Source organism: Oncorhynchus masou, chromosome 25 (genome assembly GCF_036934945.1).
Source record: "Oncorhynchus masou masou isolate Uvic2021 chromosome 25, UVic_Omas_1.1, whole genome shotgun sequence".
Classification (NCBI taxonomy): domain Eukaryota; kingdom Metazoa; phylum Chordata; class Actinopteri; order Salmoniformes; family Salmonidae; genus Oncorhynchus; species Oncorhynchus masou.
In genome coordinates, this window is record NC_088236.1 from 9,069,657 (window position 1) to 9,085,628 (window position 15,972).

The 15,972-nt window shown below is 48.6% G+C and overlaps 1 protein-coding gene across 1 annotated transcript in view; it reads right to left on the minus strand.

The window, feature by feature from the left end:
• The window catches only part of LOC135513741 (protein unc-13 homolog B-like), a 147,410-nt gene that overhangs the window by 77,980 nt on the left and 53,458 nt on the right, over positions 1–15,972 (minus strand). The window contains exon 9 of the mRNA XM_064936633.1: positions 11,039–11,266. Coding sequence (XP_064792705.1) covers positions 11,039–11,266 — 228 coding nt within the window. The remainder of the gene's footprint in view (positions 1–11,038; positions 11,267–15,972) is intronic.

Genomic DNA, 15,972 nt, shown 5'->3' on the forward strand with positions numbered 1-15,972 from the left:
GACAACATTTAGACAATAAATAAACAAACCACAAAACAAACATGATTTATTTCAGTAACCTGTCTAATCTGTGCAGTGATATCAAATCACTATGATGTTGTTAGTCACCCAGCCTTTAACAGATCTGTGATTTCCTCCCTATCTAAGACCAAGCAGTAGCAGGCTTTGCTCAGCAGGAGAACACAAAACACTGTTGCTATTTCAACTGTGGTAACTTCACTGCAACTAAATTTAACAATCTATTACATTTGGTTGATCATCAGGCAGTTGGTTGAAAACCACTTGAAGGTCCAAAACACTGTAGATTGTAGAATAGTTGGGCGTAATTATGGGTACCAGTGAAGTCACTACAGGTGGTAAAGTCATGGGCTGTTACAATCGCTAAGCCATTCAGAGACCTGGTTAAAAAGTGCTTTGCAATGTCATATCTAGCACCAACTACACCGTGTGACAGAGGCACCCACTACACCGTGTGACAGAGGCACCCACTACACCGTGTGACAGAGGCACCCACTACACCGTGTGACAGAGGCACTAACTACACCACCCACTACACCACACACTACACCGTGTGACAGAGGCACCCACTACACCACCCACTACACCACCCACTACACCGTGTGACAGAGGCACTAACTACACCACCCACTACACCGTGTGACAGAGGCACCCACTACACCGTGTGACAGAGGCACTAACTACACCACCCACTACACCGTGTGACAGAGGCACCCACTACACCGTGTGACAGAGGCACTAACTACACCACCCACTACACCGTGTGACAGAGGCACGAACTACACCACCCACTACACCGTGTGACAGAGGCACTAACTACACCACCCACTACACCGTGTGACAGAGGCACTAACTACACCACCCACTACACCGTGTGACAGAGGCACCCACTACACCGTGTGACAGAGGCACTAACTACACCACCCACTACACCGTGTGACAGAGGCACGAACTACACCGTGTGACAGAGGCACCCACTACACCACACACTACACCGTGTGACAGAGGCACCCACTACACCACCCACTACACCACCCACTACACCGTGTGACAGAGGCACTAACTACACCACCCACTACACCGTGTGACAGAGGCACCCACTACACCGTGTGACAGAGGCACTAACTACACCGTGTGACAGAGGCACCCACTACACCGTGTGACAGAGGCACCCACTACACCGTGTGACAGAGGCACCCACTACACAGTCTGACAGAGGCACTAACTACACCATGTGACAGAGGCACGAACTACACCGTGTGACAGAGGCACCCACTACACTGTGTGACATAGGCACCCACTACACCGTGTGACAGAGGCACCCACTACACTGTGTGACATAGGCACCCACTACACCGTGTGACAGAGGCACTAACTACACCGTGTGACAGAGGCACCCACTACACCACCCACTACACCACCCACTACACCGTGTGACAGAGGCACCCACTACACCGTGTGACAGAGGCACCCACTACACCGTGTGACAGAGGCACTAACTACACCGTGTGACAGAGGCACCCACTACACCACCCACTACACCACCCACTACACCGTGTGACAGAGGCACCCACTACACAGTCTGACAGAGGCACCCACTACACCGTGTGACAGAGGCACTAACTACATCGTGTGACAGAGGCACTAACTACATCGTGTGACAGAGGCACTAACTACATCGTGTGACAGAGGCACTAACTACACCACCCACTACACCGTGTGACAGAGGCACCCACTACACCGTGTGACAGAGGTACTAACTACACAGTGTGACAGAGGCACTAACTACATCGTGTGACAGAGGCACTAATTACACCACCCACTACACCGTGTGACAGAGGCACCCACTACACCGTGTGACAGAGGCACTAACTACACTGTGTGACAGAGGCACTAACTACACCACCCACTACACCGTGTGACCAGAGGTACACACTACACCACCCACTACACCGTGTGACCAGAGGTACCCACTACACTGTCTTGTCAACTTAAACAGCTAAAGTAAAAATTAGCTACATGGACACCTTGCATGATAATTCTTATAAAGTGAGAACTATGGCCTCCCGGGTGGCGCAGTGGTTAAGGGCGCTGTACTGCAGTGCCAGCTGTGCCATCAGAGACCCTGGGTTCGTGCCCAGGCTCTGTCGTAACCGACTGGGAGGTCCGTGTGGCAACGCATAATTGGCCTAGCACCGTCCGGGTTAGGGAGGGCTTGGCCGATAGGGATATCCTTATCTCATCGCGCACCAGCGACTCCTGTGGTGGGCCGGGCGCAGTGCCAGGTGCACAGTGTTTCACAGCCATTGGTGCGGCTGGCTTCCGGGTTGGATGCACGCTGTGTTAAGAAGCAGTGCGGCTTGGTTGGGTTGTGTATCGGAGGACGCATGACTTTCAACCTTCGTCTCTCCCGAGCCCGTACGGAAGTTGTAGCGATGAGACAAGATAGTAGCTACTAAAAACAATTGGATACCAGGAAATGGGGGAGAATGAATAAACATCTAGGATAAAGAGGTAGGCCACACAAGCTCACAGAATGGTACTGCCGAGTGCACGAAGCGTGTAGCACGTAAACATCATCTGTCCTCGGGTTGCAACACTCACTACAGAGTTCCCGAACTGCCTCTGGAAGCAACGTCAGCTTCATGAAATGGGTTTTAATGGCTGAGCAGCCGAAGATCACTTTGCGCAATGCAAGCGTCGGCTGGAGTGATGTAAAGCTCGCAGCCATTAGACTCTGGAGCAGTGGAAACGTATTCTCTGGAGAGATGAACCATACTTCACCTTCTGGCAGTCCCGATATCTGGGTTTGGCTATGCCAGGAGAACGCTACCTGCCCCAACGCATAGTGCCAACTGTAAAGTTTGGTGGAGAAGGAATAAAGGTCTGGGGCTGTTTTTCAAGGTTTGGGCTAGGCCCTTTAGTTCCAGTGAAGGGAAATCTTAACGCTACAGCATACAATGACATTCTAGATGATTCTGTGCTTTCAACTTTGTGGCAAGGCCCTTTCCTGTTTCAGCATAACAATGTGCACAAATCGAGGTCCATACAGAAATGGTTTGTCAAGATCGGTGTAGAAGAACTTAACTGGCCTGCACAGAGCCCTGACCTCAACCCCATCGAACACTTTTGGGATGAATTGGAACACTGACTGCGAGCCAGACCTAATCGCCCAACATCAGTCCCGACCTCACTAATGCTCTTGTGGCTGAATGGAAGCAAGTCCCCTCAGCAATGTTCCAACATCTAGTGGAAAGCCTTCCCAGAAGAGTGGAGGCTGTTATAGCAGCAATGTTCTAACATCTAGTGGAAAACCTTCCCAGAAGAGTGGAGGCTGTTATAGCAGCAGTGTTACAACATCTAGTGGAAAGCCTTCCCAGAAGAGTGGAGGCTGTTATAGCAGCAAAAGGGGGGACCAACTCCATATTAATGCCCATGATATTGTAATGAGATGTTCAACGAGCAGATGTCCACATACTTTTTGGTCATGTAATGTATTTCACTAAACTGTTGACAGCCCCTCTGCGCATTCAAGAAAGGAGTAAAGAGAGAAGGAAAGGCATGGTGGTGAGATATTCTGTATAGCTGAAGGTAATGAGTCACCCAATGAATTATGGGAAGAAAAAAAAATCTCTATTACTAGGCTATTCAAAATCTACGGAGCACCTAAGGGGTCATGTTGAAAAGAAAAAAAAACAGCCAAACTAATCCGTTCCCTGTGGGTTTTTTATCCATTCCCTCTGATTTGTAGGCTATCATGATGCTCCCACTTGACCAATAACATTTTGCAGCCCAAAATGTAATTGTATTTAGTTAATTATTTACGGACTTCCTGCCTAGTGATGAGAGTGCATCTTAGTTGCCCCATATTTGCAACTTGAGTGGTTTTTCACACCCATTACTATTATTTTCCTGTATGATTCGGAGGCATTTGAAAACACTGAAACTGGAAATAACCTATTGAGTGATCAGCGCCATTTGACGCCTGTCATTAACTAAATAGAATTACATTTAGACTGCAAAATGTTATCGGGCCAAGTGGGACTGTAATGGGAAAGGGAAAGGGAGATACCTACAGTGCCTTGCGAAAGTATTCGCCCCCCTTGAACTTTGCGACCTTTTGCCACATTTCAGGCTTCAAACATAAAGATATAAAACTGTATTTTTTGTGAAGAATCAACAACAAGTGGGACACAATCATGAAGTGGAATGACATTTATTGGATATTTCAAACTTTTTTAACAAATCAAAACCTGAAAAATTGGGCGTGCAAAATTATTCAGCCCCCTTAAGTTAATACTTTGTAGCGCCACCTTTTGCTGCGATTACAGCTGTAAGTCGCTTGGGGTATGTCTCTATCAGTTTTGCACATCGAGAGACTGAAATTTTTTCCCATTCCTCCTTGCAAAATAGCTCGAGCTCAGTGAGGTTGGATGGAGAGCATTTGTGAACAGCAGTTTTCAGTTCTCTCCACAGATTCTCGATTGGATTCAGGTCTGGACTTTGACTTGGCCATTCTAACACCTGGATATGTTTATTTTTGAACCATTCCATTGTCGATTTTGCTTTATGTTTTGGATCATTGTCTTGTTGGAAGACAAATCTCCGTCCCAGTCTCAGGTCTTTTGCAGACTCCATCAGGTTTTCTTCCAGAATGGTCCTGTATTTGGCTCCATCCATCTTCCCATCAATTTTAACCATCTTCCCTGTCCCTGCTGAAGAAAAGCAGGCCCAAACCATGATGCTGCCACCACCATGTTTGACAGTGGGGATGGTGTGTTCAGGGTGATGAGCTGTGTTGCTTTTACGCCAAACATAACGTTTTGCATTGTTGCCAAAAAGTTCAATTTTGGTTTCATCTGACCAGAACATCTTCTTCCACATGTTTGGTGTGTCTCCCAGGTGGCTTGTGGCAAACTTTAAACAACACTTTTTATGGATATCTTTAAGAAATGGCTTTCTTCTTGCCACTCTTCCATAAAGGCCAGATTTGTGCAATATACGACTGATTGTTGTCCTACGGACAGAGTCTCCCACCTCAGCTGTAGATCTCTGCAGTTCATCCAGAGTGATCATGGGCCTCTTGGCTGCATCTCTGATCAGTCTTCTCCTTATATGAGCTGAAAGTTTAGAGGGACGGCCAGGTTTTGGTAGATTTGCAGTGGTCTGATACTCCTTCCATTTCAATATTATCGCTTGCACAGTGCTCCTTGGGATGTTTAAAGCTTGGGAAATCTTTTTGTATCCATATCCGGCTTTAAACTTCTTCACAACAGTATCTCGGACCTGCCTGGTGTGTTTCAGTTTTTGATTTGTTAAAAAAGTTTGAAATATCCAATAAATGTCGTTCCACTTCATGATTGTGTCCAACTTGTTGTTGATTCTTCACAAAAAAATACAGTTTTATATCTTTATGTTTGAAGCCTGAAATGTGGCAAAAGTTCAAGGGGGCCGAATACTTTCGCAAGGCACTGTAGTCAGTTGTACAACTGGAAGGAAAGGGGGATACCTAGTCAGTTGTACAGCTGGAAGGAAAGGGGGATACCTAGTCAGTTGTACAACTGGAAGGAAAGGGGGATAACTAGTCAGTTGTACAACTGGAAGGAAAGGGGGATACCTAGTCAGTTGTACAACTGGAAGGAAAGGGGGATACCTAGTCAGTTGTACAACAGAAAGGAAAGGGGGATACCTAGTCAGTTGTACAACTGGAAAGAAAGGGGGATACCTAGTCAGTTGTACAACAGAAAGGAAAGGGGGATACCTAGTCAGTTGTACAACAGATAGGGGGATACCTAGTCAGTTGTACAACAGAAAGGGGGGTACCTAGTCAGTTGCACAACAGAAAGGGGGGTACCTTGTCAGTTGTACAACAGAAAGGGGGATACCTAGTCAGTTGTACAACAGAAAGGAAAGGGGATACCTAGTCAGTTGTACAACAGAAAGGAAAGGGGGATACCTAGTCAGTTGTACAACAGAAAGGGGGAAACCTAGTCAGTTGTACAACAGAAAGGGGGATACCTAGTCAGTTATACAAGAGAAAGGAAAGGGGATACCTAGTCAGTTGTACAACAGAAAGGGGGATACCTAGTCAGTTGTACAACAGAAAGGGGGATACCTAGTCAGTTGTACAACAGAAAGGGGGATACCTAGTCAGTTGTACAACAGAAAGGGGGATACCTAGTCAGTTGTACAACAGAAAGGGGGGTACCTAGTCAGTTATACAACTGAATGCCTTCAACTGAAATGTGTCTTCCGCATTTAACCCAACCCCTCTGAATCAGAGAGGTTCGGGGGCGGGAGGCTGCCTTAATCAGCATCCATGTCTTCGGCGCCTGGGGAGCAGTGGGTTAACTGCCTTTCTCAGGGGGCAGATCAACAGATTTTTACCATGTCGGCTCCGGGATTCGATCCAGCAACCTTTTGGTTACTGACCCAATGATGTAACGGTCGTCTACATAAGGAGGAAAGGAATAAAACATCTGAGGGGATGTCAAGACTTCTGCCGAAGTTGGCTCCCCTGCCTGTTGGGGCGGTGCTCGGCGGTCGTCGTCACCGTCCTACTAGAAGTTGGCTCCCCTGCCTGTTGGGGCGGTGCTCGGCGGTCGCCGTCACCGTCCTACTAGAAGTTGGCTCCCCTGCCTGTTGGGGCGGTGCTCGGCGGTCGTCGTCACCGTCCTACTAGAAGTTGGCTCCCCTGCCTGTTGGGGCGGTGCTCGGCGGTCGTCGTCACCGTCCTACTAGAAGTTGGCTCCCCTGCCTGTTGGGGCGGTGCTCGGCGGTCGTCGTCACCGTCCTACTAGAAGTTGGCTCCCCTGCCTGTTGGGGCGGTGCTCGGCGGTCGTCGTCACCGTCCTACTAGAAGTTGGCTCCCCTGCCTGTTGGGGCGGTGCTCGGCGGTCGTCGTCACCGTCCTACTAGAAGTTGGCTCCCCTGCCTGTTGGGGCAGTGCTCGGCGGTCGTCGTCACCGTCCTACTAGAAGTTGGCTCCCCTGCCTGTTGGGGCGGTGCTCGGCGGTCGTCGTCACCGTCCTACTAGAAGTTGGCTCCCCTGCCTGTTGGGGCAGTGCTCGGCGGTCGTCGTCACCGTCCTACTAGAAGTTGGCTCCCCTGCCTGTTGGGGCGGTGCTCGGCAGTCGTCGTCACCGTCCTACTAGAAGTTGGCTCCCCTGGCTGTTGGGGCGGTGCTCGGCAGTCGTCGTCACCGTCCTACTAGAAGTTGGCTCCCCTGCCTGTTGGGGCGGTGCTCGGCGGTCGTCGTCACCGTCCTACTAGAAGTTGGCTCCCCTGGCTGTTGGGGCGGTGCTCGGCGGTCGTCGTCACCGTCCTACTAGAAGTTGGCTCCCCTGCCTGTTGGGGCGGTGCTCGGCGGTCGTTGTCACCGTCCTACTAGAAGTTGGCTCCCCTGCCTGTTGGGGCGGTGCTCGGCGGTCGTCGTCACCGTCCTACTAGAAGTTGGCTCCCCTGCCTGTTGGGGCGGTGCTCGGCGGTCGTCGTCACCGTCCTACTAGAAGTTGGCTCCCCTGCCTGTTGGGGCGGTGCTCGGCGGTCGTCGTCACCGTCCTACTAGAAGTTGGCTCCCCTGCCGGTTGGGGCGGTGCTCGGCGGTCGTCGTCACCGTCCTACTAGAAGTTGGCTCCCCTGCCTGTTGGGGCGGTGCTCGGCGGTCGTCGTCACCGTCCTACTAGAAGTTGGCTCCCCTGCCTGTTGGGGCGGTGCTCGGCGGTCGTCGTCACCGTCCTACTAGAAGTTGGCTCCCCTGCCTGTTGGGGCGGTGCTCTGCGGTCGTCGTCACCGTCCTACAAGAAGTTGGCTCCCCTGCCTGTTGGGGCGGTGCTCGGCGGTCGTCGTCACCGTCCTACAAGAAGTTGGCTCCCCTGCCTGTTGGGGCGGTGCTCGGCGGTCGTCGTCACCGTCCTACTAGAAGTTGGCTCCCCTGCCTGTTGGGGCGGTGCTCGGCGGTCGTCGTCACCGTCCTACTCGCCGCTACCAATCCTTTTTTTTCATTTGTCTGTTGGTTTTGTCTTATTAGTTTCACCTGTGTGTATTTTGGTTTAATTAGCTTCCCTATATGTAGTAGTTTGACCCGCCCTTGTTTTGTGCGGGATTGTCTTTATGTTACGTCGTGGTGTATTGTCTCTATGTTACGTGTGTGCATGTTTGGTAGTGGTGTATTGTCTCTATGTTACGTGTGTGCATGTTAGGTAGTGGTGTATTGTCTCTATGTTACGTGTGTGCATGTTAGGTAGTGGTGTATTGTCTCTATGTTACGTGTGTGCATGTTAGGTAGTGGTATATTTCCTTTCCTTTACTTGACACCCTGTGGTTTTTGGGTTGTCTTGTATAGTGTCCTGCGCCCTGTATTGTGTTGGGCTTATCAGTTTGGTGTGCAATAGTAAAGCACTTTACTCCGTTACTCTCTCTCTCTCTCTCTGCATCTGATTCCTGCACCCACCTAGTCCCGCGTGACAGGGGATGTATAACAAAAAGTGGGAGCGAGCCTGGCTGTTTTCTTTTCTCCACCGGGCCTACGTAAAAGTCAAATACAAATTCACTATAACTGTAGGCTAACTGTATTTTTTTATTCAATGTTACCTTTGTTTAACTAGGCAAGTCAGTTTAGAACGAACTCTTATTTTCAATGAAGGCCTACCAGGGAACAGTGGGTTGCCTTGTCCAGGGGGCAGAACAACAGATTTGTACCTTGTCAGCTCAGGGATTCGATCCAGCAATTTTTTTGATTGCTGGCCCAACACTCTAACCACTTGGCTACCTGTCGCCTGTAAGCCGCCCTGCACAATCAATGAACCAACAGCATCTCCTAGGGCTAAGTTCTGTCCCAGACTCACGGATATACATGTTGGAGCGTAGCATAAGGTAACCAGTCCATTCACTATGCGTAATGCTACAGTCCACACTCAAAGGCGATAACTCAAATTTGTTTAATTTTGGAGTATAGGCTAGAATTATGTTGCGAAGACATCTTAAAATCAGTGTTGTTGTATATTTTTTTGCCATGTGTATTATGTGGTGGGCTATGTATTGTATAACAGCACAATCATCATTTTAATTCAGTCCACAACAAACACACAAACATGAGGGGGAGGGGCTTGGGCTCGGGCTCATAAGCCTATGTGTATAGATAAGCCCTAATATGCATATGGAAAGCCCTGTCCATTTCGTTGTGTTAGGCTTCGAACCAACATCTACAATGACCATGTTTTATGCTCAGTTTCAACCTGTTGTTGAACTTTCTTCAAATTGATCATAACAGTGAGGTGAGTTTTAAAAGCACAATAACGTTTTGATGATATGTGTTTGATGTGATTTTAGATTGCATTTATAATGATGTCAGGGTGGATAGAGGGACAATAGACCCAAGACCTCATTAGGACATGCGATGTGGTAGAGTGTTGCAGTGCGGTGTGGTAGAGTGTTCCAGTGTGGTAGAGTGTTGCAGTGCGGTGTGGTAGAGTGCTGCGGTGTGGTAGAGTGTTGCAGTGCGGTGTGGTAGAGTGCTGCAGTGCGGTGTGGTAGAGTGCTGCAGTGCGGTGTGGTAGAGTGATGCAGTGCGGTGTGATAGAGTGTTGCAGTGCGGTGCGGTAGAGTGCTGCAGTGCGTTGCGGTAGAGTGCTGCAGTGCGGTGTGGTAGAGTGTTCCAGTGTGGTAGAGTGTTGCAGTGCGGTGTGGTAGAGTGTTCCAGTGTGGTAGAGTGCTGCGGTGTTTTAGAGTGTTGCAGTGCGGTGCGGTAGAGTGCTGCAGTGCGTTGCGGTAGAGTGCTGCAGTGCGGTGTGGTAGAGTGTTCCAGTGTGGTAGAGTGTTGCAGTGTGGTGTGGTAGAGTGTTCCAGTGTGGTAGAGTGTTGCAGTGCGGTGTGGTAGAGTGCTGCGGTGTGGTAGAGTGTTGCAGTGCGGTGTGGTAGAGTGCGGTGTGGTAGAGTGCTGCAGTGCGGTGTGGTAGAGTGTTCCAGTGTGGTAGAGTGTTGCAGTGCGGTGTGGTAGAGTGTTCCAGTGTGGTAGAGTGTTGCAGTGCGGTGTGGTAGAGTGCTGCGGTGCGGTGTGGTAGAGTGTTGCAGTGCGGTGTGGTAGAGTGTTGCAGTGCGGTGCTGTAGAGTGTTGCAGTGCGTGTGGTAGAGTGCTGCAATGCGGTGTGGTAGAGTGTTGCAGTGCGGTGCTGTAGAGTGTTGCAGTGCGTGTGGTAGAGTGCTGCAATGCGGTGTGGTAGAGTGTTGCAGTGCGGTGTGGTAGAGTGATGCAGTGCGTTGCGGTAGAGTGCTGCAGTGCGGTGTGGTAGAGTGCTGCGGTGTGGTAGAGTGTTGCAGTGCGGTGTGGTAGAGTGTTCCAGTGTGGTAGAGTGTTGCAGTGCGGTGTGGTAGAGTGTTCCAGTGTGGTAGAGTGTTGCAGTGCGGTGTGGTAGAGTGTTCCAGTGTGGTAGAGTGTTGCAGTGCGGTGTGGTAGAGTGTTCCAGTGCGGTAGAGTGTTGCAGTGCGGTGTGGTAGAGTGCTGCGGTGTGGTAGAGTGTTGCAGTGCGGTGCGGTAGAGTGCTGCAGTGCGTTGCGGTAGAGTGCTGCAGTGCGGTGTGGTAGAGTGTTCCAGTGTGGTAGAGTGTTGCAGTGCGGTGTGGTAGAGTGTTCCATTGTGGTAGAGTGTTGCAGTGCGGTGTGGTAGAGTGCTGCGGTGTGGTAGAGTGTTGCAGTGCGGTGTGGTAGAGTGCTGCAGTGCGGTGCGGTAGAGTGTTGCGGTGTGGTGTGGTACAGTGCTGCAGTGCAGTGTGGTAGAGTGTTGCAGTGCGGTGTGGTAGAGTGTTGCGGTGTGGTAGAGTGTTGCAGTGCGGTGTGGTAGAGTGTTGCAGTGTGGTGTGGTAGAGTGTTGCGGTGTGGTGTGGTAGAGAGTTGCGGTGCGGTGTGGTAGAGTGTTGCGGTGTGGTGTGGTAGAGAGTTGCGGTGCGGTGTGGTAGAGTGTTGCGGTGTGATGTGGTACAGTGTTGCAGTGCGGTGTGGTAGAGTGGTGCGGTACAGTATGTACCTGTGATGGTGATCTTGGCAGACCACTTGGAGGTTCCGTCTAACACACTCTGTTTAATAGTCTTCATCTGCTGCGCATGGAGCAGCTTAGTGACGCCAAACACAGCCCTGATCTCCTCAAAGATCTCCGGCTTGTTCCTCTCCCTGATCTTCATCCTGTCCTTCATAGCTGTGATGATGTGCTGCGTCCGGTCCTCTGCTCCCGTCTTAGAGCTCTTCTCAGCCGCCCCTGGAGAGAGGGAAGGAGAAAGGGGAGGAGAGGGGGAGGAGAAAGGGGAGGAGAAAGGGGAGGAGAAAGGGGAGGAGAAAGGGGAGGAGAAAGGGGAGGAGAGAGGGGAGGAGAAAGGGGAGGAGAAAGGGGAGGAGAAAGGGGAGGAGAGAGGGGAGGAGAGAGGGGAGGAGAAAGGGGAGGAGAAAGGGGAGGAGAGAGGGGAGGAGAGAGGGGAGGAGAGAGGGAAGGAGAAAGGGGAGGAGAAAGGGGAGGAGAGAGGGGAGGAGAAAGGGGAGGAGAGAGGGGAGGAGAAAGGGGAGGAGAAAGGGGAGGAGAAAGGGGAGGAGAAAGGGTGAAGAGAAAGGGGAGGAGAAAGGGGAGGAGAAAATTGAAAAGGAGAGGGAGATTTACACTAGCAACAGTAATCAAAATAGTTCTATTAAATGCAACAGTTGGACAATATAATACTACAACTACTAATAATAATGATACTACTACTACTACTACTACTACTACTACTACTAATAATAATAATAATGATACTACTACTACTACTACTAATAATAATAATAATAATGATACTGATAATGATAATAATAATAATACTATAACAATAGTGATAATACTAATAATACTACAATGATAATAATAATGATAATACAAATAATAATAATGATAATACTAATACTACTGCTAAAAATAATAATAACAATACTACTAATAATAATTATAATAACAATACTAATAATAATAATTATAATAACAATACTAATAATAATAATGATAATAACAATACTAATAATAATAATTATAATAACAAGACTAATAATAATAATTATAATAACAATACTAATAATAATTATTATAATAACAATACTAATAATAATGATGATAATAACAATACTAATAATAACATTATAATAACAATACTAATAATAATAATGATAATAACAATACTAATAATAATAATGATAATAACAATACTAATAATACTAATGATAATAACAATACTAATAATAATAATATACTGATAGTAATAATAACAATAATCATCATCATCATCATCATCATCATCATCATCATAATAATAATCTATGCCATTTAGCAGACGCTTTTATCCAACACGATTTACAATGGATGAAGATCCTTCAAACTTTTAGAATTTTTATAATCCATTCAGCACTTAAAACATTTTACTCGCCAACAAATAATTCATGGTTGTCAAACTGCTTTTTCTTCGTAGAATGGACTCATATATACATGTTCCTATTGTATACAGTATTTTTGAAATATTTTGTGTTAAAATAAAGAAAAGTGCTCATTTGCCTCTTCTGCATAAATTCACCAGGTGTATTTGCATACATTGCATTTGCAGACATTAACATATAGGGGTGGAACAAGGCTGCAAGGGCTTGATCAGTCTTCCCTACCTGCCCTCACCTGCTCAGTCTACCCTACCTGCCCTCACCTGCTCTGTCTACCATACCTGCCCTGTCTACCCTACCTTCTCTGTCTACCCTACCTGCCCTCACCTGCCCTGTTTACCCTACCTGCCCTCACCTGCTCTGTCTACCCTACCTACCCTGTCTACCCTACCTGCTCTGTCTACCCTACCTGCCCTCACCTGCCCTGTCTACCCTACCTGCCCTGTCTACCCTACCTGCCCTCACCTGCTCTGTCTATCCTACCTGCCCTCACCTGCTCTGTCTATCCTACCTGCCCTGTCTACCCTACCTGCCCTCACCTGCTCTGTCTATCCTACCTGCCCTGTCTACCCTACCTGCCATAACCTGCCATGTCTACCCTACCTGCCCTCATCTGCTCTGTCTACCTTGCCTGCCCTCACCTGCTCTGTCTACCATACATGCCCTCACCTGCTCTGTCTATCCTACCTGCATTCACCTGCTCTGTCTATCCTACCTGCCCTGTCTAACCTACCTGCCCCCACCTGCGCTGTCTATCCTACCTGCCCTGTCCACGCTACCTGCACTCACCTGCTCTGTCTATCCTACCTGACCTGTCTAACCTACCTGCACTCACCTGCTCTGTCTATCCTACCTGCCCTCACCTGCTCTGTCTATGCTACCTGCCTTCACCTGCTCTGTCTACCCTACCTGCCCTCACCTGCTCTGTCTACCCTTCTGTCTACCCTTCCTGTTCTTGTGACGGCCGGCCGCCCAACAACCTGCCCGCTCGACCCTATCCCCTCCTCTCTCCTCCAGACCATTTCCGGGGACCTTCTCCCTTACCTCACCTCGCTCATCAACTCATCCCTGACCGCTGGCTACGTCCCTTCCGTCTTCAAGAGAGCGAGAGTTGCACCCCTTCTGAAGAAACCTACACTCGATCCCTCCGATGTCAACAACTACAGACCAGTATCCCTTCTTTCTTTTCTCTCCAAAACTCTTGAACGTGCCGTCCTTGGCCAGCTCTCCCGCTATCTCTCTCAGAATGACCTTCTTGATCCAAATCAGTCAGGTTTCAAGACTAGTCATTCAACTGAGACTGCTCTTCTCTGCATCACGGAGGCGCTCCGCACTGCTAAAGCTAACTCTCTCTCCTCTGCTCTCATCCTTCTAGACCTATCGGCTGCCTTCGATACTGTGAACCATCAGATCCTCCTCTCCACCCTCTCCGAGTTGGGCATCTCCGGCGCGGCCCACGCTTGGATTGCGTCCTACCTGACAGGTCGCTCCTACCAGGTGGCGTGGCGAGAATCTGTCTCCTCGCCACGCGCTCTCACCACTGGTGTCCCCCAGGGCTCTGTTCTAGGCCCTCTCCTATTCTCGCTATACACCAAGTCACTTGGCTCTGTCATAACCTCACATGGTCTCTCCTATCATTGCTATGCAGACGACACACAATTAATCTTCTCCTTTCCCCCTTCTGATGACCAGGTGGCGAATCGCATCTCTGCATGTCTGGCAGACATATCAGTGTGGATGACGGATCACCACCTCAAGCTGAACCTCGGCAAGACGGAGCTGCTCTTCCTCCCGGGGAAGGACTGCCCGTTCCATGATCTCGCCATCACGGTTGACAACTCCATTGTGTCCTCCTCCCAGAGCGCTAAGAACCTTGGCGTGATCCTGGACAACACCCTGTCGTTCTCAACCAACATCATGGCGGTGGCCCGTTCCTGTAGGTTCATGCTCTACAACATCCGCAGAGTACGACCCTGCCTCACACAGGAAGCGGCGCAGGTCCTAATCCAGGCACTTGTCATCTCCCGTCTGGATTACTGCAACTCGCTGTTGGCTGGGCTCCCTGCCTGTGCCATTAAACCCCTACAACTCATCCAGAACGCCGCAGCCCGTCTGGTGTTCAACCTTCCCAAGTTCTCTCACGTCACCCCGCTCCTCCGCTCTCTCCACTGGCTTCCAGTTGAAGCTCGCATCCGCTACAAGACCATGGTGCTTGCCTACGGAGCTGTGAGGGGAACGGCACCGCAGTACCTCCAGGCTCTGATCAGGCCCTACACCCAAGCAAGGGCACTGCGTTCATCCACCTCTGGCCTGCTCGCCTCCCTACCATTGAGGAAGTACAGTTCCCGCTCAGCCCAGTCAAAACTGTTCGCTGCTCTGGCCCCCCAATGGTGGAACAAACTCCCTCACGACGCCAGGACAGCGGAGTCAATCACCACCTTCCGGAGACACCTGAAACCCCACCTCTTCAAGGAATACCTAGGATAGGATAAGTAATCCTTCTCACCACCCCCCCCTTAATGATTTAGATGCACTATTGTAAAGTGGCTGTTCCACTGGATGTCAGAAGGTGAATTCACCAATTTGTAAGTCGCTCTGGATAAGAGCGTCTGCTAAATGACTTAAATGTAATGTAAATGTCACGTTCTGTTGCATAATTCAACAAGTAGCCGGATACCCTCAGATTAAAAATCAACAGGCTCGGCTCTAGATTACACCCGTCTAAACAGACTTTTCATTGTTAGAGAGATCAGATAAAATATCACTATAATCCCAGTGTTAATTTTCAGAAGTTGTTTTCATTTCAGTGCATCACATTTGTAAACTTTTCAACTGTATTAAACCTTAAACTTTTTAAAATTCCACAAAAAATAAAAACCCATCAAAATGAAGTTATATTTCTTGTCTTTCTTGTGATGTAAGTGTTGAGACGGTGTGTTAAATCCCAGACGAAGCTTCAGCTTTCTTATAGATTCAACGGAAAGACAACGTGTTCCATTGAGCCCATTACAGCTATAACCAGGGTGTGTTTGACAGGTCATTACAAATACATCCGCAGTCATAGCGTTTAATGGGGGGAAAACGACGGGCGCAAGCAAGAGTATGAAAGAGTCGCACGAGTAAAATGAAAGCAATCAATCCAGAGATGTAATAATCAATCCAGAGAGATTTAATAATCAATCCAGAGAGATTTAATAATCAATCCAGATAGATTTAATAATCAATCCAGAGATATTTAATAATCAATCCAGAGAGATTTAATAATCAATCCAGAGAGATGTAATAATCAATCCAGAGAGGTTTAATAATCAATCCAGAGAGATTTAACAATCAATCCAGAGAGGTGTAACATTTAATCCAGAGAGATTTAACAATCAATCCAGAGAGATTTAATAATCAATCCAGAGAGATGTAATAATCAATCCAGAGAGGTTTAATAATCAATCCAGAGAGATTTAACAATCAATCCAGAGAGGTGTAACATTTAATCCAGAGAGATTTAACAATCAATCCAGAGAG